This window comes from Colletotrichum abscissum, assembly GCF_030869225.1.
Source record: "Colletotrichum abscissum strain IMI 504890 chromosome Unknown Scaffold_7.1, whole genome shotgun sequence".
Classification (NCBI taxonomy): domain Eukaryota; kingdom Fungi; phylum Ascomycota; class Sordariomycetes; order Glomerellales; family Glomerellaceae; genus Colletotrichum; species Colletotrichum abscissum.
The window spans coordinates 466,558-490,503 of record NW_026850514.1 but is presented as its reverse complement, the minus strand read 5'-3'; the positions used below and the strand labels follow the sequence as shown (position 1 = coordinate 490,503).

Below are 23,946 nucleotides of genomic sequence, written 5' to 3'. Positions count from 1 at the left end.
AGTCACTAGGCCTAGATTGGCGAACAATGTGGTCTAGGCTACTAAGGCTTTGGCCTACGTATGACAAAGCTAGGTATATGTAATTACTTGGGATGACTCGGTCCAGACGGACGCGAATGTTTTCGTCTGGGTTTGATGCCATACTCTGTCACTTTGGTAATTACTTGTGTCACGCGAACACAGTCTGCAATGTGTCCATATAGCTATGCGGTCAACAGTGTGTGCCACTGAGAATTGCCTTATTAATACGAGAAACTTCATGCCCTAGCTACGCACCCGACGGTCTGTATGTTTCTCATGGGCCAACCCCACCCCTATTAGCACCCATGTAATGGAATTGCAACCCTGAAAGTACCAATACCGCAAAGATCGCACAGTCTTCGATGGCATGATTAGACCTGATCAAGCTGCTCTACAAGCTTCTCGTCCTTGGCGACAGCAGCAGCAGCTCCAACAGAATCCTGCATAGCATGAGGCACCAGCTGGTCCCCAAAGAGCTCATCCATCTGCTCAAGCGTTCTGCCCTTGGTCTCCGGGAAGAAGAAGATGTAGCAAATCATGGCGATGAGGTTGAAAACGAAGAAGACGTAGAAGTAGCGGAAACCAATATTAGTCAGGGCCTCCGGGGAGATCTGGGCAAAGATAAGATTGACGGTCCAGTTGGTGAAGGTGGTGATAGCGTTTCCGAGCGCTCTGACTTCGACAGGGAAGATTTCGGCAGGGTACACCCAACTAATAATGCCCAGCGGGGTATAGAACATGCTGAAGACGAAGTTCATGGCTACCATACTGCGCAACTGATTGGCGTTATTCTCGTTGAGATATTGGGCCTGCACTGCGTTGACGAGGAGGGCGGCGGCGAGACCAGCTGCAGAGACGATCAGGGGCTTCACTCTGCCGACGCGGTCGAGGAGCCACAGGCCAATGCTGCAGTAGACGATCGAAAGAGCACCGCTGATGCCGATAATCATTAGAGAGGTTTGGGTATCGATGCCGAGAATCTTGTAGATGCGAGGTCCATAGTAGTTGATCACATTGATACCTGTTGGAATACGGCGTTAGCAATATGCTTTGACTTGCTTCTTCTTTGCGTAAATGACAGGCTTACCTGAGAGAGGTCCAAAGGCCTGTACACCACAGCCCAACAAAAGACGCTTGCGCCACGAAGGCTTTGTGATGATGGACTTCCATGAAATGTTGCCGAGGGCGCGGTCAGCCAAGATGACGTCGCGAATCTCGCGGAACTCGAGATCGATGGTTTCCTCGTCCAGGCCACTTCGGAGTTTACCGAGTGATCGGCGGGCATCTTCGTGTCGGTCTCGCTCCATCAGCCAACGAGGGGATTCTTGGAGGAAGTAGATGCCGGTGACGAGGATGACACCGGGGACAGCCTGGAAGGCGAGAGGGAAACGCCCTATCCCGTTGTTAGTTTGCAAAACAATTCGTATTACACTGACTCTGAGTGGGTACACATATATTGGGACAATGAAAAAAAAAGGCTTACAAGAAAAGTCGCTCTTGACAAAGGAGCATCCATATCCAAGCCACTGGGCGATCAAGAATCCCCAACTCAACATCCACTGCAGCAAACCGGACAAGATACCACGGTACTTGGCTTCCGACAGCTCAGAGGCGTACATAGGAATTGTCGAAGTGACCATGCCGACGGCAGCACCACCGATGAAGCGGCCAATAATCAGCATGACCATGTTGACGGCGCCGGCCTGCAGAGCCGAGCCGAGGCACGAAATCACGGATCCGACAAAGATGGTGTTACGCCGACCGATCTTGTTGGCGAAGAGCATGTTGATGATTGTGCCGAAGATGGCACCGCCTTGAAAGGCTGACACGATGCCGCCGGCGACGGTATCTGATGGGTGGCGGAAATACTTTTCAAACGAATCTAGAGCGATCGTCGAGGTGATGATACCGGAGTCATAGCCGAAGAGGAAACCTCCGATGGCCAGGAAGACGGCGGAGAGCACCGTCGTGAGGCGACCCATGGTTGTCGTATGTTGTGAACAGTCACAGCTGTCAATAAGAGACAAATAAAGAATCAAGAATGAATGCCGTCCTTGGGGGCAGAAACCCGGGAGAAATATCAAGGCTAAAATACAACTGGAGGTCAACAAACATGACCAACATCCAGTAACGGACTTGTCAGCTTTCAACTCCCACCGGCGAGTGTCCCAGTTCATCCAATCGACGAGATCGAGGTGTCATCCAGTGGGTCTTGGCAGCATCTGAACGGTACTGAACCTGGCCGATCCCCCCCTGAATGTGCGGTCTTTAGAATCTGGGGCCTCCGCACGAACCCAGCAAACCCCAGACAAAGCTGCATCTTTAACCCGACATCACCGAGGGTGGTTGGTGGCGTGTTCAGTATCGATTCTTTTGGGTAGCCACTTGGCAAGCTGTGCACTACGGTCGCTGATAACTACTACGGATGCGCGTACCGCACTTGATGAGGCCGTTAATGTTCGAGGCTCAAAGCGGCCCGGTAAGTGGCGACCCTAGTCCGGAGCCGGCACGGTGGGGGTTCCCCATAGAGAATTCTCGTGTCAACTTTCTAGGTTGACCACTGAAGCCGGTGAAGTTGCTCAAAGTACGAACCACTGGCGATGAAAATTACTGTCGGAGACGAATACAGACGACAGCGACACGGCGACACGTCTAGGACTCTGTGTAGAGATCTCTGCTGGACTAACCCCAAATAAATGTGTGGCTCACTCGGGAAACCCGGTCTAAAAAGCCGTTTCACAGTCGGTAATTCCGAGCCAGAAGGCATCAGATCGACACCAACACAAACGTATCAGGACTTGTGATTCGGCGACAATGCCTTTACCCCACCCCGGCGACATCTCGGTGCCAATACTCGCTATCCAAGTACCGAAGGCCGGGTCTCCACCGGCACATGGCCCTGATCCCTTGGCCAAAAAGACTCGGCGTAAAGATTCGAGGTTCATGGTACCAGCCCGCCGGGTGCTCTATAGACTATACTGGATCCAAGAGGAGGTCTGTTTCAAAAGCTCCAGAGTTGCCACTCTTTTCGAGAGAACAACGCACCGAACTTCGGTCATTTCGGTTCATTGTTGACTTAACTACCCCGAGTTATCTGACCACAACCTTTTCAAATGGGGGGCCACAGCATGCGGAACATGCCCGAAACAGAATAGAGATTACAGAAGTTACATGTACCTATGAAGCTCGCTTCTCTAAAGACTTGCCGGGAACCGAGTACTTTTCTAGGTTACTATCCGTAGAAAGCTGCTTTCACCTTCTTTTCGACCGAAGCTGCGGAGGACACCCTGGAGCCTTACTCCCTTGACAATCGTCGCGCTAGCGTAATGGAAGTGACACGCTGTGGCATTCATGCCTTTCACGAAACCCTGGGCATCGACGTTGATGAGATTCGGTTCTACTGGGTGCTTCACTCTGAGCTCGAACATGCTTCCCAAAGTGCCTATCGTATCGTCGTTGCTTTAAACGCGACAGCACTCGATGATGGTTCAAGCTCTCAAGTCGTCTGGGACTCGGGCAAAATCGAAAGCAATGCCCAGAGAAACATTCTCTGCAAGCCGGATGGCGGCTTCAAGTCCGCGTCGTTCCACTTCTGGAAAGTGTCCGTCTGGGACCAGGACGGACAGGCTTCGTCAAGCGGCGTCAACGAGTTCTTTACGGCGTATCCAAGATCGAGCAGACTTTTGCCGCCGTACAGCATGAACCAAACCTACGTATGTCCGTCCAGCACATGTTATCGTCCCAGAACATGATGACAGCACCTTCCTGACTTCTAACGCGAACGAAAACAGATGCCCCATACCAGCCTCATCTTCCGCACCTGGTTCGAAGACGAAGCAAACCGCTGGAAAGGAGTCTGGATCGGCGACAGCAGCGACAAACCCTTCTACCTCCGCAAACACCTCCACCTCCCCCGCAAACCCTCCCGCGCCATCGCCTTCGCCTCCGGTCTGGGCCACTTTAACCTCTCCTGCAACGGCGCTCCCGCGTCGACGCATGTCCTCGACCCAGGCTGGACAAATTACCACCGCACGGTACAGTTCGTCGCCTACGACCTCAGCGATGCGCTGACGCAGGGAGACAACGTCGTCGGCGCGCACGTGGGCAACGGGTTCTACGCCGGTGATAAGGGCGGTGATGATCGCTTCTTTTGGCCCATGTACGAGGATAACACGTACGTGCGGTACGGTAACGAGTTATGCTTCTTTGCGGAGCTGCATTTGTTTTACGAGGATGGGAGTCGGGAGACGGTGATTTCGGGACCGGATTGGAAGACGAGGAAGAGCGCTACCACGTTGGCGAATATCTACGCGTCCGAGGATAAGGATTTGCGGGCGTATCCTAACGGGTGGGACACGTCCGGCTTCGATGACGGGGAGTGGATTGCTTCGACGCCTGTGACCGGGCCGAGGGGAAAACTGAGGTACCAGAGCCAGCCGCCGGTCATGCTTCACGAGACGGTCGAGCCGGTTTCGAAGAAGACGTTGGAGAGGGGTGTCGTGACGTTTGACCTAGGGCAAAACATGTCCACCATGATTCGCATCCAGGTCAGCGGCCCGGCCGGCGCACAAGTCATCGTCAAGTTCTCCGAGAGCGTAGACGAGACGGGCCGCGTGCTGATGCCGGACCCCCTTTTCAAAGACTTTGAAACAAAGGTCTTTTCCAAGATCACGCTCGCGGGCACAGGCGGCATCGAGACGTGGGAGCCAGACTTTAGCTTCACCAGCGCGCGCTACATCCAAATCGAAGGCGTCTCTCTACAGACGGGCGAAGACCTCCCCGTCGTCCACTCCGTCGTCGGCAGGCACATCTCCTCCGCCTCCCGGAGGCTGGGCACCCTCAAGACAGACAAGCCGGACGCGAACGCCCTCATAGACATGTGCTACTGGTCCTTTGTCAGCAACTTGTTCAGCTACCACACCGACTGCCCGCAAATCGAAAAGTTCGGCTGGCTGGAAGTCACGCACCTCCTCGCGCCGGCGACGCAGTACATCCGCGACATCGAGGCCCTGCACTCCAAGATCCTGGACGACATCGCAGACGCGCAGGAGTCCGACGGGCTCGTGCCGACGATGGCGCCAGAGATTCGGTACATGTGTGGTCCGCTGCACGATACGATCACCTGGGGCGGGGCGGTTGCCTTGATCCCCGAGATTCTGAAGAAGTACTATGGCTCGACGCATACGTTTGCGAAGCTGTATCGGCCTTGTGTGCGGTATATGGAGTATCTCCGGACGAAGGAGCGTCGGGGGGGTTTGATCGAGCACGGACTGGGTGATTGGGGCCGCGACATCGCGTTTGGGAACCACCAGGCCAACATCGAGACGGCCATCTACTACAAGTGTCTCCGCAACGTCGAGTTAATGGCCAAGGAACTCGGCTGCGCGAACGACGAGAAAAAGTGGCGCGCGTGGGCTGACCGCATCTACGAGACGTACAACCGCCACCTCCTCGTCACCGACAAGACGGAACACCCTTATGCCTTCTACACCTCCCTCGACGAACCCGGAACCCACGACCGGACGATGATCGCGCAGGCTATGGCGCTGCAGTTCGGCCTCGTCCCGGAAGAGCACGTAGCGGACGTCCAGCAAGCCTTCCTGGACGACGTGGCAGACTGTCGGATCCGCGCTGGCGAGATCGGGCTCAAGTGGCTCTGGAACACTTTTACCGACGTCGACCGCCCGGATATCGTGATGGCGATGGCGCGGCAGGAAGAGCACCCGTCGTACATGCGCTTCCTCCGCCGCGGGGAGACGACTCTGAATGAGTTTTGGCAGGATGCGTGCCGGAGTAAGTGCCACGACATGCTGGGCACGATTTACGAGTGGTTTTACGAGGCTGTGTTGGGGGTGCGGGTCGAGGAGGATGGATATAAGACGTGGAGTGTCAAGCCGCCGTTGAGGGCCGAGTTTGATTTTGTGGAGGGGACGTTTGAGTGTCCGTATGGGTTGATTGAGGTTACGTTCAAGCGCGAGGGCGGGGAAGTGAAGATGAGGGTTGTTGTGCCGACGAGTACGAAGGGGACATTGGTGTTACCGAGGGATGAGAGCGCGGTTGAGATTAGAAGGGAGGGGGGCGCGGGTGTGAAGGGTGCGTCTGGGAAGAGGGTGACGCTGCTGCCAGGTCGGTATGATTTGGTTCTGCACCCATAGAATGTGCGAGGCATCGATGGATACAAAAAGCATGATCATAAAGTTGTTGATTGCGTCATTTTCATCTTCCTGATAAAACCTACTCGAAACACTTCACAGCCTCGTGCCCATGTTGACGTGGACAGCCTTGATCTGACTATACGCCTCCAACCCAGCCTCGCCCAACTCCCTTCCAATACCACTCTGCTTGACACCTCCAAACGGCACGCGCGGGTCGCTGTCCTGGGTGCTGTTAACCCACACCATGCCCGCCTCAATCTCCGACGCAACACGGTGCGCCCGCTCGACATTCTGCGTGAAAACCGCGGCGCCGAGCCCGTACTGGCTGTTATTCGCCAACGCGATCGCCTCCTCCTCGGTCTTGAAGCGCGCAATCACCACGACGGGCCCGAAAATCTCCTCGCCCCATACGCGCATCGACGTCGTGACGTTGGTGAAGACGGTGGGCGCGACGAAGAAGCCCTTGCCCTTGCCGCCAATGTTGAGGGGTTCTCCGCCTGCGGCGAGGGTGGCGCCCTCGTTCTTGCCAATGTCGATATACTCGAGCACGCGCTCGAACTGGACCTTGGAGACCTGGGGTCCCTGGTAGGTGTCCTTGTCCCACTGGCTGCCGACTTTGCTGGTCGCCTTGAGGGTGTCGAGGAACTTTGGGATGAAGTCGTCGTAGATATCCTCCTGGACGAGGATGCGGGAGGTGGCGGTGCAGATCTGGCCCTGGTTGGACATGATGCCCATGTGGGACCACTTGACGGCCTGCTCGAGGTCGGCGTCGCCAAAGACGAGGAGCGGGGACTTGCCGCCGGTCTCGAGGGTGATGTTCTTGAGCGTCTTGGCGGCCTCGCCCATGATGGCGCGAGCCGTGGCCGTGCTGCCTGTGAAGGCGACCTTATCGACGAGAGGGTGGCTGACGAGGGCGCCGCCGGCGACGCGGCCGAGGCCGTTTACAAAGTTGACGACGCCCGGGGGGAAGCCGGCTTCCTTGATGAGGGTGCCGAGGTAGAGGATGCTCAGCGGGGTCTGCTCTGCGGCTTTGAGGACGACTGTGTTGCCGCAGGCGAGGGCTGGGCCGAGTTTCCAGGTGGCCATGCTGAGGGGGTAGTTCCAGGGGATACTGGACTGTTATTAGTCTTGGTTCGTTTCCGCGGATGGGCATGGCTGTCTGAAGCGGGGGTTGGCTTACACTTGGGCGACGACGCCAATGGGCTGACGAAGGGTGTAGGCGAACTTTTGGGGGATGCTGGTGATGGTCTGGCCGTAGGTCTTGTCGGCCCAGCCGGCGTAGTAGCGGATGACGGTGACGCACTCGGAGAGGTCAATCTCGAGGGCATCGGCGTACGTCTTGCCTGTAGGTTGCGTTAGTTCTCCGTCTGGCCCAGGGGTAGAGCGGGAGCGAGAATGTCAAGATTGCGAGCATACCATTGTCCCATGCATCGATGGTAGCAAGAGTCTCCTTGTGCTGCTCAATCAGATCGGCGAGCTTGTACATGAGGGCGCCACGATCCGTGGCCGAGATGCCCTTCCAGGACTCGTGTCTCAGCGCTGCGTGTGCGGCCTTGACGGCCTTGTCAATGTCTTGGACCTCTGCAGCCTGGACGGATGCAATCTTTTCTTCGGTGCTGGGAGGTGAGGTTGTCAGTGTCTTCATCCAGAGCAGCAGGGAATCGCATGTGATGCACAGGGAGAATGAGGGATGAGGGACTGAGTAACAACTCACGCAGGGTCTATCGAGTCAATGAGCTCGCCCTTGGCAGATTTGACAAACTCATTGTTGATGAAAAGGCCGGTGGGCTGGGTGTACTTGACGCCGTTGGGGGCCGTCAGCTCAACAGAGAGATCGGACATTGCGGCGATGTTGTTGACAATGTTTGACTGGCGATGGTGAGGGGTCGATGAGAAGAAGCGACGCGCCGCTGGGTGTCTCTGGCGTGTTCTTGTCGCGTGAGGGCCGAGGTTGAGGTGGCGTTGTCGGATCAGGGGGGTATCACAGAATCGAGACCGACAAGGAAATGAACAAGTTGAGAGAAGTGGTTTGGCAAGTGAAGAGGAATCGCGAGCGATGCGCAGGCGAAGGGGAGGAGAGGAGAGCATCTTTTTCTATTTGCTCCAGCTTCTGGTGTGCGAATGCGCCGGCGGCCATTGTAAGGCCGACGATAGGAGCTTTCGAATTGGAGGGGTCGTTGATGGGTGGATTGTGTGGATGTGGGCAGTCAGCGTAGCACAGCAGATCGGAGCGAGCTTCCAGTCCAATCGAAGCTCAGTGTAGCTACTCCGCATTCACTTACTGCATTCGGCCCAAGGGGGGGGTGGGGGGATGTTTGGAATGGGGGCATCCACGGATGGAGCCTGGCATCTCGGATGGTGTTGGAACTTGGAGCTTTGGAGGAAGAGGCTGGAGCCTCGAGCATGAAATTGAAGCCCCCACGGCGGGGATGCCTGACGTGCGGAACCGCTCTGCCGTGTTTTTCCCATCGGCGATAAGACATCTGTGGAGTGCTACGGAGTAAAGAACCACTGAATGGCGCACAACGCGGGGATTGAGTCGTGGACTTTTCGGGGATGCACAAGTATATCAACCAAGACCTCTATCCAAGTCATACCTCTTGTCGCCGAAGCCTCAGATACCCCGGCTTTTAAGCTTTCTTGGACATCATGTGCCGGACAAAAGGGATTCAATCTACGGATCCTCAACACTGGAATAAGGCTGAAGAGGCACAGGGTCTAGGGGGCACGTTGCGGCTTTCGGCTTTTACCAACGAGCCCAATTCCCTCTGTCCGATAAGTGCGATGTTCAAGACTCTTCACAGTGATTTTGGCCTTCTCGCCGACAGGTCAGCAGCAACAGCGGTCATGGCTGAAGAACAAGTCTCAATGATCTGTTAGTGATTCGCCCGAGGATACATACAACCTTCAATGTTTTGTCATGGAATACACCCGTTATGTAATCACCCAGAACTCGCTCGACAATCGCATGCAAAAGATGCCAAATTTTTACCGTAAACGCACAAGCTCGACTTTGCGTGCTTGGAGAGATGGGTGGGTCCCGTCTAACCGGGCCGGCCCCGCCCCGCCGTACCCAGGGGATTAGCTCCGTCCGGCCCGGTCAGGACTCAGAAGAATAATCACGGATAGAATAGAAACCACAATGACAAACACAAACCCCATACCGAATGAGGGTCAGAGCGATACTTGGACGTCCTGCGCCGCCGGCCTGACGTACTATGCCCCCGCACTTACTAGATATGAGGTACTGATATTGAGGAGACGAGCAGGTTTGTCTTCGGGTCCGGGCTACGGGCCCACCTATCGGCCGCCTGCTTCCCCGCAGTCTTCTCGCGAGCCTCCATCCCGTCACCTATGGGGAGCATGTGCATTGTCTGCAGAGATATCTGTGGCTACGATCTGCTGGTGTGTGTATCTCAAGTGCTGTGGCGCGGAAGAGACTTAAGGGTTGGCAGGCATACCTGTCATGAACGCAAGAGCACTTGAAGAGCCCGGAGGCGCAAATCTGAAGGGCACAATTGTTCCTGCTTGCGACCATGTAATTAAACTTATTGTATTTCCATCAAGCACATACTTGTGAAGCGTAAAATCTACGGCTACTTGGTAGCTATTCTAGAAAGTCCAATTCTTCCGCCCGCCTGATTCCATGATATCTACTCTATTCTTCGTAAATGTTGGAGTCACTGTCAAGGTTAGCACACATTCGTTTCTTGCATAGGGTTATTAATACTCACAATTCTTCGTTGAACTTGTCCCTGCCGTCAGCATTCTTGTTGACAAAGATGCTCACCGAGGTACCAGAGCACACGAACTCGCCAAAGCCGTCGTCGCCAATGGTAACCTCCCTGTCGTTCCAGCCCAAAACATCGGTCCAGACCTCGCCGGCGTGCATCTCACCAACATGCATACGCTTGGATCCCGGTCCGGCGTTGCTGGCCACCACGGCGCAGCCGTAGGGGCGGTCCCAGGTACCGTACTTGACCCAGCCCAGGCACGTCGCGTAGTCAAAGTAGTCCGCCTGCTTGCCATAGGCGTAGAGCTTTCTAGCCAGCGTCATCTTGGGCACGGCCCCGCCGCACGAGGGCGGGAAGGGGTGCTCGCCCTTGATGCCGTAAATGTCGCCGTACCAGACGCAGGGGTATCCGTCGGTGCGAAGGAGGATGAGGGCGTATGCGATGGGCTTGAACCACCCCTCGATCGGGGCCTCCAGGGCCTGGTAGGGTTGCGTGTCGTGGTTCATGACCAAGGTCTGCGTGCCATTAGATTAGGTCAATGTAATAGGAGTAAAGGGAGGATGCTGGTGATGCGTACCACTGCGTTGATGGGCTCCTTCTGCACCAGAGTGCCGTCAAAGACCTTTCTCATGTCGGCGCCGTTGCCCTTGCTGATCTCGCTAAAGTTGTACACCAGAGGCGCATCGAAGAGGGTGAACTGCCTGCCCATGCGCTGCAGGTACTCGGACATGTCGTCGAGACTGTCCTTCCAGAACTCGCCGACAAAGAACCAGCCCTTGCCGTACTCCTTATCCAGCTCGGTGATGAATTGACGCAAAAAGTCCTCACTATAGTGCTTGATGGCGTCGAAACGGATGCCCTGGAGCGGCACCTCCTGGGCCAGCCACTTGCCCCAGTTGAGGACATCCTTGACAACCTCGGGGTGGTCGTAGTCGAGATCAGAACCCATCAGGAAGTCGCTACACATCATTAGCATGGTCTATGATCCAGCCAACGGGATGCCTGATCTTACTAGTTTCCCTTCTCGTCATCGACGCTCTCCGCCCATTGCTGGTCGCCCTTGTCGCCCAAGATCTTGTAGATTGCAGTCTTCTCGTTCCTGGCATTGTAGTCTACACCACTGAAGTGGTACCAGTGGTACTTCTGTTCGCTGTACTTGCCCTTGCGACCGGGAAAGTCGTAGCCGACCCAGGCGTCGATCTCGTATTTGTCGCTGACGAACTTTGTGCGGTCGTCGGGGTCGACCTCGGCAGCCAGACACTTCTCCTTGCGGTCGGCCGCGAACTTGTGGTTGAGGACGGCGTCCCAGTAGATGCCGACGCCATTGTCCTTGGCGGTATGCGCCAGCTTCAAAAGCTCCTCCTTTGTGCCCCATTTTGTTGCTACGGATCCCTTCTGGTCAAACTCGCCCAAGTCGTAGCTTTTAGGGTGATTAGCAAGATGCACCGGCTCGGGAGGAAATGAGTCGCAATACGTACAGATCGTAGATGTCGTAGCCGTTTCCAGTCTTTGATGATCCCTTGCACCTATATTCGGGAGTCAATTGGGCTGGCCTTGATCTTCGCGATTCAATTGAGCTTCGTCTTACGCTGGCGGGATCCAGATGTTATCCACACCGAATCGCTTGAGCTGGGGAACATGCTTCTCGAGGCGGACCCAGTGCTTCTGATCCGCAGGCACATACCACTCGAAGCCCTGCATCATCGTGTGGTTCTCGGGGGTCGGTTCTTGGTCTCCCATGATGGGCGATTGTGCCGTTGCGGTTGACGGCTGGCGGAGGAGTGAATGAAGGGGTTTGGAGGGGTCGAGGAGGGGTAGGACAAGGGTGAATTGGCGACCAGGAATTTAGGGAAGAGGAAAGATTGAGAAAAGAGAAGAGAGAAGAGATCGGGACAAGGCGTCAGGCTGTAGAAGAAGAGGTAACCTCTATACCATATAAGTAGTAATACGTTCTGAATTGCCGACCGCCGAGCTACAGAATGTACGCACCGACTTCTCCTGTCGGTTGGTTCACCAACAGGATCTTACGACGCATCGTAGCTGCTGCGCTGCTCCTCATGCAACACAAAACGCAGGTTGACGCGGCGACTGCGAGCAAATCAAACCGTCGGATCGCAACATTCCACACAGTAGCTTGAACGCATGGCCAGACACAGAACGACATGCGCTTTCTGCGACAACAAAGGGCCCCCTAACCTGGAAAATGGCGCGACGCTAGCAGGATGCCATCAATCCATGAATCCATGGACGGCTGGCCCGTCGATTCTGTTGGGACTGGCGTCGAATCGCAGCGGAATTCCAGGCGTCTTCTGCCTTGGATTTTCCAACTTGACAGGGAAGTTTGACGTCATGCTGCAGCTGGCGTCCCAGATAAGCCCGCAGGAGCCCGGCGCTTGCGTTCAATTGCTTTGTGTTTGAAAAGGTCTAGACCATCCTGCCTGGAACTTTTCTGAGTTTAATGGGCGGTGGAAGAAAAGACACTAGAGCTTTTGCTGACTACTCATACCGTGGTGAGCTTCGGTGACGACTCGAGGTCTGTGCCCTCACCTTGATCGGAGGCAACTCCGGTCTGTGGTCAACATATTCCAGCTAGCACCGTTCAACCCCTCATCGTCGACCATTCCCATTATATGCAACAAGATTAGGACTGCCAACTCCAGGATCGGCAACTATGTCCTTGGTAGCAAGCTCCTTGATGCGTGCACCGATCGCCGCCGGTGCGTCCACGACAGAGCCCTCCTGTCCCTCGAGATACAACGCCAACCCGGAAATGTGTGGTGTTGACATTGATGTTCCCGATAAAAGCTCAGTTCCATCCTGGTACAGAGAAGTCGATCTCACATCCACCCCAGCAGCAAAGACATCCACAGAAGGCCCAAAGTTGGACCACGTAGCTCTAGTGCTGTTAATGTCAATCGCACCAACGGTGAAGGCAGTCGGCGCGCTAGCTGGTGATCTCGTGGAAGCATCCTTTCCATCGTTCCCAGCACCGACGACGACGAAGACACCCAAGGCTGTGGCTGCGTCGACGGCATCATTCAATGCTGTGGATGTAGCAGTGGCTTGGATTGGGTCAGATGCGAGCGTTCTAATGAAGGAGTACACGACTTGCCTAGACTCATACTGACGACAGACTTGCCAGCCCTCGCAGGAGTGTTGGTGATATTCTGTACAGACCACTCCAAAGCCTCGATAATCTTGGCCGTCGTACCATAGGTAAGCAACCCTGGTCGTCTTCACGTCGACAAGGGTCGCATTCTTTGCGACACCGAACCTTACGGATCCAATGGTGCCAGCCACGTGCGTGCCGTGCCCAAAATCATCGTCGCGAGCAACTTCGGGGAAAACGTTGGTGCCCTTCATCGCGCGTCCCTGGAAATCAGGATGGGAAATGCGAATCCCGGAGTCGAGAACGTAGGCGAGTGTGCCTGTTCCCGCACTCGAGTCGTAGACGTAGGCTTGATGATCCTCGTCGGCGCTGGCGAGTTTTGCTCGAGAGGAGAGGCTGGCTAGACCTCAAGGCTAGTCGCTGACCTCGGTGAGAGCTGTCAATGAAGCTTCATGGTCAGGCTCGATTGCGATGACCTGTCTTCTGGTTAGTTATGGGGACATCGTCAAGCATTATTATCTCGTCACGTCTGGTAAACGTACCTCGTCTTTGGCTTGAATCTCGGCCAACAGCTCCTCGTCAAACTCGCCAGTGTAGGCATGAAAATCCCCGATTCCGAATGTCCTTTCGACTCAACTGGTCTGACGGCGAGACAAACTCCGCCTGTGAGTATCGTGAATCCAATCGAGGTGCTGCTCCACGTCGCGTTTGTCGATGCCTGACTTAAGAGTGACGATCCATCTGCCAGGAATTGCCGCCGTGCTTTGTTGTTGCTGCGAACGCGGCGCGGCAGCTCCTTGCGCAACAAGAGAGGCGATGGCGATGCCAAAAATACAAGCTCCTTTCATCTTGAAGCTCTTGAAGATTGTTGATAGCAGAACTTGGATCGATATCCAGAACAAAAGCTCAAAACACGGAGCATCGACAACTATACAGTGGTGCAGGATCGGGGGTTTTGGTCATTTAATGCTCCTCTTCTTCTGTGATGTTTGTCGCATCCTGCCATATCCCTCGATTTTCGCGTCAGGCAATTCAAAGCTTAGCAAGCTCTAATACGAGCTGTTCTCATATACACGGTCGTCGAGCTGCTCTTCGTGGAAGCCATGCCGCGCAGAGGGTAATGGTGCCAGGTTCTGTGAGTGGGGGAACATAATGCCAAGTGCTTGAAGCGGAAGGTGTCCGTTTGACGACCGGGATAGAATGCAACTTTGGAAGTTCGTCTCGCAACCATAGGTCTTACGCGAACAGCTCCAAGATATCATGAGAGTAGATAAGGCTCACGATTGTGGAAACTGCCCAAGCTTTGATCCTGACAGAAAGAAATCGAGTAGACTTCACACCCTTCCGTCACCTTCGGGACCTTTTTTTCTCATGGAAGGTAAGATTATTTGTCCGGTCTCAACCAGCAGGTTTCTCCAAATACCACAACAGGGGATAACGTCCCCCAAGCTCGCCTTGGTCTGAAATGATGTGTGAATAAGCACTAGTTATCCTTCTAAGAATGGGAAAACGTTCGCTCGAGGCTTGGGATAGATCATGCCGTGTTTAATCGTGTGTGAGCATTAGTTGGTCTTGTTGGATTCAGAGGTCAGCAATTCGCCTTATGTGATTAAATACTCCAAGACGATAATTGGTAATGTGGACACATGGGATGTGTGGAGAGAACGAGTTGACCCAAACTCACCTGAGGCAAAGCAATGCCCTTCCAGGACAAGTGCGCGAGTCACGTCGTGGCTTCTTCTTAAGCCCTTCTTTGAAATTAAGCAGTATGTATATCTATATGGAAGTATGAATCTTTCCATTGTCGTTGGAAGGAGATGATATTTGACGGGTATCGACGGCCTGATAGGCGCATACATCCTATAAGAGCTCAAGCGACTGGCCTCGAAACTGACTAACATCATCCGCCTTCATGTAAATGGAAAGATAAGATCGGATCTTTACCGAAAGACACCATTCCTCGGTCTGTAATCCGACAGCAAGCAAGATCGGCCAAGAAATTCGATGAAGGTAGTGCTAAAACAAACCAAAGACACTTGGGTCGAATGCTCGGACCTGGACTCCGAAAGCGGGCTTCTTAGATCTGTTAGAGTGCGAAGTGGGCCCCGGGCGGATCATCCGAGAGATGCTTATCAGCCATTCTCGGATTGCGGGCCGGCATCGCTGCACCGCATCAGCGTTCGAGCAGAAAGAGGATTGAGGTTGTAAGTAAAAGGTATGGTTCCGTCGATTCGAGCTTAGATTGAAGCTTATCTTTTGTCCGCATCGTTGATAGGCGATGAGCCATTATCCTCCGCCGGCGATGTTGGCCTCACGGCATCGCCGCATGACGTCGGGTCGCAAGCCGACGAAGGAGGCAAAAATGCGTTTCACGACTTTGAGAAGCCAGACATAAAGGCCGGTAAACGATGGAAGAAAATGAGATGAATGAATACTGATGAGAATATCAACCTTTGTTTGAATCATCATCAAAGCCACTCTATCACCTACCTACGTAGACCTTACTCACACAATAACTCACACAATATGCAGAAAATCAAGCCTGTCGGCTGGGTAAGTGGAATGAAGAGCAAAATCTCTGGTTTGCTGGAGTAATACACTAACTAAGAAGCAGTTCGGCCTTGGATCCATGGGTTTGCCCATGGCCATCAACCTGCAAAAGAAGCTTCAATCTCACGGCGCCAACCTGACATTCTCAAACCGCACTGTATCAAAGGGAGCCGCTCTGGTAGAAGCAGGAGCTGTTGCGAAGAATAACATCGTAGAGGTCGCGCAAATATGCGACGATATTTTCACCATGGTCAGTCTCGACATGATACATCACCTTCCATTGTCTAAAAGTTCTGCCTTGGGGAATGCCTTCTGACTAACCAAACAGGTCTCGGCAGACGCGGTTCTTCAATCGCTAGTTAAGGAACTCCTCGCAAGCGGCATCGACCTCAACGGCAAGACGTTCATCGACTGCTCCACAATACACCCCGACACGGCGGGATCCGTATCGGAAACCCTGCAAAAGGCCGGCGCCACCTTTATCGCTGCGCCCGTCTTTGGCGCCAACCCGGTCGCTCAGGCTGGAAGACTCATCTTCGCCATGGCCGGCCCCATGGCAGCTATCGAACGCCTTGAGCCCCTGATTGTCGATGTGATGGGCAGGAAAGTCATCAACATGGGCGAGGATGTCAAGAAAGCCCCCATGCTAAAGGTGACAGGGTATGTGGCATAAGAAAGCATGCATGACTCTACGGTGATTGCTAACAGGGCATTTTGCAGGAACGTGCTTCTCGTTGTCTTCCTCGAGGCTATTGCCGAGACGCAGGTGTTGGCGGAACAGAACGGTATTGGCAGCAACGTGATGGAAGATCTCATCTTTGAGAACTTTGGACCGGTATTGGGGAGCTATTCGCGCAGGATGACCAGCGGATCATGGGCTCCCAAGGAGGGAACGGCTGGATTCCTTGTGTCCAACACCATCAAGGACGCGAAACATGCGCTACGAGTCGCCAACGACCTTGGCGTCAGGATGCCGGCGTTGGACATTGCGACAAACAACATGCTCAGCGCAAGGGCGTACGGTGGCGAGAACCTAGATGGTGCGGCTCTGTATGGAACTCTCAGGTCCCAGTCCGGTCTTCCCTTCTGGTCCGAAAACAGTCGTCAAGAGTGAGGAGTCGGGTTGAAATTCGTGTTGGAGTGCTGATGATTAGAAGTTATAGACGGGAGCAGATCCTTGGAAGCATAATAATTACCACGCATGCAGCGCATGGGTTATGGTACACGTAGATAGATCACGACAATAGACAAATAACTAAGACTTCCGGGCGGACTTCTCGATGGTGAGAAACCGAGGCTATAGTCGCATAGGTAAACCATCTTCACCGCACAAGTATACAAATAGCCTTCATTGCTTGTGGGTAGAGGCTAGCCATGTCTCTACTGGCCCCGGCTCTCCCAACATGCTAGGGGTAAAACTGAACTTCAGCTTTGTGACCAGACGGGATTACTCTGTAGTTTGTGAAGTTTAGAGGGAAGAAATCTCATGAGGTACTTTTCCTGGTAACAAGATTTTCAGCGTTGAATAAACCTCGAACGAATTTCACCATGCTTCAACCAAATTGCGAAATCGGCACCGCTCAATATAAAAGCAGCGCTCGCCTCCCGAACAAAGTTGCCAAGGCGCAGTACCAAGACTACCAAGCAACCGCTAAATACTGCCTGTAGTCTTGTCATTGCAGACTTATCGCAGAAAAAAGCACGTCTTTCTCTTGGTAAATCGCATCATCATCCTAGTATCCCTCCCAATTGCTCTTTTGTCGCTTCTTCTCGTAGCCATCCTCGGGGTTCGAATAGTTCATTCGCTGTCGACAAGGAGCGAACACTGCCACGGCCAAGCACTACCAAGAACACAATTTTGAGGGAATCAGCTGTGAAATGGATTTGGCTGGGAATTGCAGTGATGTCTACGGAAACATCATCGGCGTCTCGCCATGAAGTGTCGAGCTATCAGTGTTGAGCATACTTGGCAATGTCTTGCCCCCGTTTTTCGTCATTGTTGCCAAATGACCGGGTAGAAGGGATCGAATATCGCGCAAAGTATCTGTCAACTACGGATGGAATATCCAGGCGCGTGAGGCACGAATATTACGCCAACAGTGTCACGCCAATGACTACATAGTCGTGTTCACTATCGTCAATCTGGACATGTCTATCCTCAAATATCCTTGTCCTCAGCCCCCTTGATTCCGATTTCGAAAAGAGGATTCTTCGCACGAGCTGAGATTGCACGAGATATCACCTCTTTCGAGAAGCCTATGTGTGCACCTAAGAATGTCCGAGAAGCAAATCGTCGAGCAATCCTCGGCCTCGGCCTCGGCCTCAGAGCCCGAGAGTAAGAAAGACAACGACACGATCAATCTGGAGGCGACAGACGAGGAGATCGAGCAAACGAAGAATCGCATCCTCCGCGAGCAAGCAGACCTTCGCCAGCAGGATGCTCCCATCATTCCCATTCTGTCCTTCTTCAAGAAGAAGAATGGGTATGATCCCAGTGCGATAGCGACACAGCCATCTGTCTACGACCACCCTTCCACTGCGAAGTTCTTCCAGCCACATCCAAAGTATGAGAATCTGCATCGTTTTGATCCGGCATTCCGATGGAGCTGGGGCGAGGAGCTGCCCCTGATAACAAAGATGGATTGGCGCGTCACACTATGGGCGTGTCTCGGTACGTGTTTACATGGTGTATGAACTCCAATGCTTAGATCTAACGTTACCACAGCCTTCTTCGCTCTCGACCTGCCTCGAGGCAATCTAAGTCAAGCAAACTCGGCCTCTTTCCTCGAGAACCTTGGCATGAACACCAACGACTACAACCTCGGCAATACAGTCTTCCAAATATCTTTCCTCTGCGCAGAGTTGCCGTCCCAGATGGTCAGCAAAAAGCTCGGCCCGGACCGCTGGATTCCATTCATCATGTGTTCCTGGAGTCTGGTGTCGGGATGTCAATTCTGGCTTAGTGGTCGAACCTCCTTCCTTGTGTGTCGTGCACTCCTGGGCGTCCTTCAGGGCGGGTTCATTCCCGACGTGGTCTTGTACTTGACGTACTTCTTCAAGTCGACCGAGCTCCCCTTTCGACTTGCCATGTTCTGGACAGTTCGTCGAATCACAGATATCGTCGCACCCCTATTAGCGCTTGGTGTCCTTCGCATGGATGGGATCAACGGCTACGAGGGCTGGAGATGGCTCTTCCTGATTGAAGGGATCATTACACTGTCAATCAGTGTCTGGTCCTGGTTCGCAATGGCGGCTTCACCAACGCAGACAAAGGCTTGGTGGCGACCCAATGGATGGTTCAACGAACAGGAAGAGAAGATCCTGGTCAATCGAATCCTTCGTGACGACCCCTCGAAATGCGATATGCACAATCGGCAGGCAATCACCCCCAAGCTGCTTCTCAAATCTCTTGCTGACTGGGAGCTTTGGCCCATCTACATCTTTGGGCTTCTCTGGGAAATTCCAGCCGGCCCTCCCGACCAATATCTCACACTGACTCTCCGCAACCTTGGATTCAACACAAACGATACTAATTTGCTGAGTATCCCGCCTCAGTTCTTGGGAGCTATTTTCATGTTGATCATGACATATCTATCCGAGATATGGGACACGAGAGCATTGTTTGGTGCCTTCACGCAGCTGTGGTACCTTCCTAATCTCATAGCTATGGCCGTCCTCCCGACAGATGCTAGTCCCTGGGCCCAGTACGCTGTTGTCACTGTTCTCCTGTCCTATCCATCGCGTAAGTCTCGGTTCTGTTGAGAACCAAGAAGTGACTTGATCTGACGTTACTAGCCCATGCCATGCACGTCTCTTGGGCGTCTCGAAATTCTCACTCTGTTCGTACCAGAGCCGTTTCCGCGGCTTTGTATAAGTAAGTCAGCACCAAATTCTGCTAGTTACGAATGTTTAGCTAATGGGTCTACGTTGCCAGCATGATGGTTCAGCTTGCTCGCGTCATCTACTCGAATATTTACCGGGAAGACGACAGACCAGAATGTGAGTGCCGTGGCATAGCTTCATACCTGTCGTGGAAGGCTGACAAGATCTGCAATAATGAAGACCGACGTGGCAACCGGGTTTTGATCGGAATATGCTGCATGAACATCTGCGTTTATCTAATCGCTAAGGCATTCTATATGTGGTGTAACAATAAAAGAGAAAAAGAATGGAATGCAATGACGGAAGAGGTAAGCTTCCTAACAGTCCCCTGTAAGGTCCATTGCTAACGGTGGCCTCCAGGAGAGGATTCACTACCTCGAGACGACGAAAGATGAGGGCAGTAACCGTAAGGATATTCGCTTCAAGCACTAGGTCATATCAGCCTCTGGGAGTCAGAAGTTGTCCTTCGATGTTCCAGGGATCATGTCAGCATCAAAGTCATCCCTGTTTCCTCCACTACGGTACGCCATTGGCTCGTCACACGACCATCAGACGAGGGCCCCCGTTTCCACGCTTCATACACAACTTGAGTTCCTGTTCTCACCGCCTTGATGCCGTAAACCGAAACTTTAGTATACCATTGGCGGAAGCGGTCTTGGAGACGCTGATCATGAGCTTCCGTTGCCGCCATGAAAGCCGGCCAGAAGAGGGGTGCAGCAAGTAGCTTGCTCTCGGCCTTGATGTCCTCGATTGTTTCAATGTCATGGAGAACCTCCGTCACATACTGGCGGAGATACCTATGGCTGAGTAGTCTGACATTCTGGGAGAAGTAAATAATGAGAGCGTTATGAAATGAATGTGTTTGGTGATAGATGATCTCAAAGCTCGTGTCAATGTCGGCATCTCGATACCGAGTGAGTTCCAAGTCGAGTGGCCAGTCGAAGATATCTCTTTCAATATCATCGCACGTTCTGTCCAAATCTTTTGGCATCGATGTGATGCTATGATTCTTCCTCGCCGCATCGACCCTATCAATCAGATCAATGGTTCTTTGAAGCAAAACGAGTAAGCTCTGTGGGATTCCATAGATACATTCATATGATGCCATCTTGCTTGCTGCCTGTACAGGCTCAGAGCACGAAGATATTGCATCCTCGTCTGGGAAAGGGAAAGTACTGGTGGAGACTTGTTGGCCTGGAGAATGGAGCATATGAAGAACACCTTCTCCGGAAGATGGCGAAAAGCGACATGTGGGACTTCGTAGGGGAGCGGTACTTTCGTAAATAACTCGAAGGTAATAGTAGATCCTATGCAGAGCTCGAGACTTTGAAGACAGCCTAGGCTTTCCCTTCCCCATGTGGATGATCAACTGTTGAGCGCCGTCTAGATGAACACCACAAGTGCTTGTGTCTCCTGACATGACCTAGCCTAGGTGTCAGTGAGATACAGAGAGACTTGATCGATTTTGAGCAAGGTCTAAAGAGAATACAGGGGATATGACGTGTACCGATAGGTGATCATAAGCTTCAATCCCCATGCAGAGGTGGTGCGATGCTCTTGTATGCTTGCCCCGAGACAACGGAACGAAATTATAGCTTACGTTTATTGTTATCATTGACAACATTGTTGCTAGAAACTCCTTATACTTCGGTCTTTCTGGCGCGTGGAGGTCAACTTCTACCGCTTGTTTGAGTAATCCAATGGCGTTATAACAATAGAGAGTGGCTGCCTCCACCCACTTCAACTTCACTTCCAGGCTATTTTCTGATACCTGAACGTTTGAGAGGTAGTAGGCACTTATAGAGAGCAGCGCGTTTCGCAGGGCATTGCGGATCCTAGATGTTGCGCCCATCACACTCAGCTCACCGGCACCCTGAATAGCTCGAGGCAGATGTATCGTCTTCCAAGGACTCTTTGTATTGTCGATGACACAAAATATGTTGACGACTCTATGCATGTAGTGATGCATGAGAAATCGCTCCCTCTCAGAGATGACTGCCATCGGTGGCCTTGGAAGTTCCGTGGAGACGCTTATCCCGGGCCAACGCTGATGTCTTGATGAAGAAGACGAGACTCTGTCAGCGGCTCCCTCGTCTTGAAGGTTGTCTGAATGGTCTTCGGCAAAGCCTGGGCATAGACTATCTACCTCCGTCTCCGAAGGCCCTTGCACATGCAGATTGCACAACTCCCAAGCTACTTCAGCTTCGGAGTATGAAGGCGATGGCAATAACTGCTGTCTCTCAGGACTTGGCACACTTGGAGAGGAAGTGTAAAGAGCCAAGTCAGTACCCAACATTCGTTCAGAATCTTCATCGCAAGTCTCGGTTGTCGTGAAAATATCTTGCAGAAGGAAAGTGCCGGCAGGGTTCCGAGAATCGATAGTCGATGGTTTTCCTGCATCAAACACTCCGAAATTCTCTACGTGAATACCCACGTCATCGCTTAAGCTGGTTGCTGACGATGGTTCCACAGAGTCAATGAGTTTAAGGATCCCCTCGACTTGACTCCATGTCAGAACTTGTTGAGTGGATGCTACATAATTCTCAGTACTACGTAGAAGAGTGTTTATGGTGATCGGAAAGCCTACAAACTGGAACTTGTCGCCTTCGAGATCTGGAGGCTGATGCATCGTTGGCCAGTTCGCTATCAGACAAGTTCGAATCTGATGGGACCGTAGTCTCAGGGTGCAGCCATTGAAGCCGAACACCATAACCTTGGCAGTCAAGTCCCCGTACTTTGCACGGAGAACAGTGTGGTTTGCCCTCGTCGCACTTGACTTTTCTTGAGCGGCATGTCCAGCAACCAGTGAAAGTCTTGGTCCGTCTTCGGGCAAGATACGTCGCAGACCTCGGAGAAGACATCGGTCAAGTCGAGGTTGCCAGACAGAGATCGAGTTGCTGGTTTCTCCTACGCATGTGTGAAACAGGAAGCTGGGAGCGAGAGCAGCGGGTGACTGGACCCCATCCGACCGACCTTGTGATCTGTTGCTTTCCCGGAAGGCCCTGGTTTTGGAGATAAACACGGGGCCCCGGAGATAATCCCGGAAGAGATACGGATAAGCTTATCACTCTTCGTCAAGCGGGCGCCGATTGGAGTGGAGACAATGATAAGGCAGGTAGGAGTAGATCCCGCGATGGAAGGCCACAGCGAAGCTAGCAGTTAGTCGCAGTTGATTACCCAATGCAACATGATCAGGTCGATCGTCAAGGACGTCAGGTTGTGCTTGGAATTAGGGCAATGTTCATTTTCGTAAAGATAGCTCCGATCAAGACATCATCTGCTGGATAAGAAGCGTCGTAAATGAGCTGACCGTATTCCATTGTAAGATACGCGAAATCGCGTCTAGTTCACCGCTGCAGTCAAGTGCGAGAACGAGTATTCTGTGTTCCAAGCACAGGCTTCACCACGACCATGTCGACAACTACCACCATGACAGCTGCACCTAGCCAAATTATCACAAAATCATCAGAAACTCTAGCAACACCGCTAGTGGTCGAAAAGCCTGTGGAAAAATCGGGAGTGACGGCCCTATCGACAGGCGGCTACGAGTTTCCTGGCATCCCGAAAATCGCAGACCCGTACAAGAAGAGACACTGGCAGCTTGAGCACATGGCTGGCGCTTTCAGAGTATTTGCGCGTAAAGGATTTACCGAAGGAACTAGTGGGCATATCAGCGTTCGCGACCCGGTAGACCCGAATACTTTCTGGATCAACCCGTGAGAGTCCATGTCCCTAAGAAATCGTCAATTTCTCGAAATCTTTGCTTCTAACACCGATTCAGGCTTGGGAAACACTTTGGTATGCTCAAAGCTAGTGATATGGTTCAGATTGACGATGAAGGCCAAGTCATCGGCGGCAACAGGGCAGCTGTTAACGCAGCAGGCTTCATGATCCACAGCGCCATTCACAAAGCTCGCCCTGACATCCATGCGGCCTGTCATACACATTCGCCAGCCGGGAAAGCCTGGTCAACGTTCGGAAAACCACTTGACATTATCAGTCAAGACACTTGCAACTTTTGGGGAATTCAGGCGGTGTACAGGTCTTTTGGTGGTGTTGTTTTGGAAGCAGACGAAAGCCAAAAGATCGCGGAGTCTCTGGGTGAAAAGGGCCGCGTCATTGTCCTTCAGAATCATGGCCTGTTGACGACTGGAGGCACGGTTGATGAGGCAGCGTATCTTTTCACGTTGATGGAAAAGTCATGCGAGGTTCAGATTATGGTGGAAAGCACAGGTCTCCCCAAGAATATCATTGGGGAAAAGGAGGCCGAGTTCACAGCCAAAGTTAATGCTGATCCAGTACGTCAAAGAAGCTTATGTGGTGCTCAAACTCGACGAGAATGGCTGAAGGCTAACTCCGATTAAACGCATAGGAGACATTATACACGGAGTTTCAACCCGACTTCGAGTATGAAATCTGGAGGTCGCGTGGAGAGCTTTGTAAAGGAGAGTAAAGGTCATGTCCGAGTCTTTAGTGCCTCTCGAGTTTCGCGTGT

General features: G+C 52.9%; 10 protein-coding genes across 10 annotated transcripts; 4 read left to right on the top strand and 6 right to left on the bottom strand.

Annotated features, from left to right (window-relative positions):
• Positions 1–392: 392 nt before the first annotated feature.
• Positions 393–2,003, bottom strand: CABS01_03671 (uncharacterized protein; the record flags this gene model as incomplete). The annotated part of the gene is made up of 3 exons (XM_060537044.1): positions 393–1,042; positions 1,109–1,414; positions 1,505–2,003. 3 exons carry the CDS (start codon positions 2,001–2,003, stop codon positions 393–395), a joined length of 1,455 nt encoding a protein of 484 aa, XP_060391302.1.
• A 1,344-nt stretch (positions 2,004–3,347) lies between these two features.
• CABS01_03670 (uncharacterized protein) lies at positions 3,348–6,176 on the top strand (the record flags this gene model as incomplete). The annotated part of the gene is made up of 2 exons (XM_060537043.1): positions 3,348–3,734; positions 3,813–6,176. The coding sequence occupies 2 exons, from the start codon at positions 3,348–3,350 to the stop codon at positions 6,174–6,176; spliced, it is 2,751 nt and encodes a 916-aa protein (XP_060391301.1).
• Positions 6,177–6,269: 93 nt separating this feature from the next.
• On the bottom strand, positions 6,270–8,264 carry CABS01_03669 (aldehyde dehydrogenase; the record flags this gene model as incomplete). The annotated part of the gene is made up of 4 exons (XM_060537042.1): positions 6,270–7,287; positions 7,357–7,519; positions 7,593–7,792; positions 7,891–8,264. 4 exons carry the CDS (start codon positions 8,262–8,264, stop codon positions 6,270–6,272), a joined length of 1,755 nt encoding a protein of 584 aa, XP_060391300.1.
• Positions 8,265–9,834: 1,570 nt separating this feature from the next.
• Positions 9,835–11,650, bottom strand: CABS01_03668 (alpha amylase; the record flags this gene model as incomplete). The annotated part of the gene is made up of 6 exons (XM_060537041.1): positions 9,835–9,859; positions 9,911–10,425; positions 10,488–10,869; positions 10,923–11,330; positions 11,389–11,436; positions 11,499–11,650. 6 exons carry the CDS (start codon positions 11,648–11,650, stop codon positions 9,835–9,837), a joined length of 1,530 nt encoding a protein of 509 aa, XP_060391299.1.
• An 867-nt stretch (positions 11,651–12,517) lies between these two features.
• On the bottom strand, positions 12,518–13,867 carry CABS01_03667 (serine protease; the record flags this gene model as incomplete). Its single annotated transcript, XM_060537040.1, has 2 exons — positions 12,518–13,419; positions 13,678–13,867. 2 exons carry the CDS (start codon positions 13,865–13,867, stop codon positions 12,518–12,520), a joined length of 1,092 nt encoding a protein of 363 aa, XP_060391298.1.
• Positions 13,868–15,545: 1,678 nt separating this feature from the next.
• Positions 15,546–16,683, top strand: CABS01_03666 (uncharacterized protein; the record flags this gene model as incomplete). Its single annotated transcript, XM_060537039.1, has 4 exons — positions 15,546–15,572; positions 15,634–15,819; positions 15,898–16,229; positions 16,290–16,683. 4 exons carry the CDS (start codon positions 15,546–15,548, stop codon positions 16,681–16,683), a joined length of 939 nt encoding a protein of 312 aa, XP_060391297.1.
• Positions 16,684–17,843: 1,160 nt separating this feature from the next.
• CABS01_03665 (major facilitator superfamily transporter) lies at positions 17,844–19,883 on the top strand (the record flags this gene model as incomplete). The annotated part of the gene is made up of 6 exons (XM_060537038.1): positions 17,844–18,240; positions 18,295–19,311; positions 19,365–19,443; positions 19,504–19,568; positions 19,632–19,759; positions 19,812–19,883. The coding sequence occupies 6 exons, from the start codon at positions 17,844–17,846 to the stop codon at positions 19,881–19,883; spliced, it is 1,758 nt and encodes a 585-aa protein (XP_060391296.1).
• A 49-nt stretch (positions 19,884–19,932) lies between these two features.
• On the bottom strand, positions 19,933–20,559 carry CABS01_03664 (uncharacterized protein; the record flags this gene model as incomplete). Its single annotated transcript, XM_060537037.1, has 1 exon — positions 19,933–20,559. The coding sequence occupies one exon, from the start codon at positions 20,557–20,559 to the stop codon at positions 19,933–19,935; it is 627 nt and encodes a 208-aa protein (XP_060391295.1).
• A 327-nt stretch (positions 20,560–20,886) lies between these two features.
• On the bottom strand, positions 20,887–22,312 carry CABS01_03663 (uncharacterized protein; the record flags this gene model as incomplete). The annotated part of the gene is made up of 2 exons (XM_060537036.1): positions 20,887–21,983; positions 22,039–22,312. The coding sequence occupies 2 exons, from the start codon at positions 22,310–22,312 to the stop codon at positions 20,887–20,889; spliced, it is 1,371 nt and encodes a 456-aa protein (XP_060391294.1).
• A 242-nt stretch (positions 22,313–22,554) lies between these two features.
• CABS01_03662 (class II Aldolase and Adducin domain-containing protein) lies at positions 22,555–23,904 on the top strand (the record flags this gene model as incomplete). Its single annotated transcript, XM_060537035.1, has 4 exons — positions 22,555–22,609; positions 22,849–23,167; positions 23,233–23,749; positions 23,824–23,904. 4 exons carry the CDS (start codon positions 22,555–22,557, stop codon positions 23,902–23,904), a joined length of 972 nt encoding a protein of 323 aa, XP_060391293.1.
• Positions 23,905–23,946: the final 42 nt, after the last annotated feature.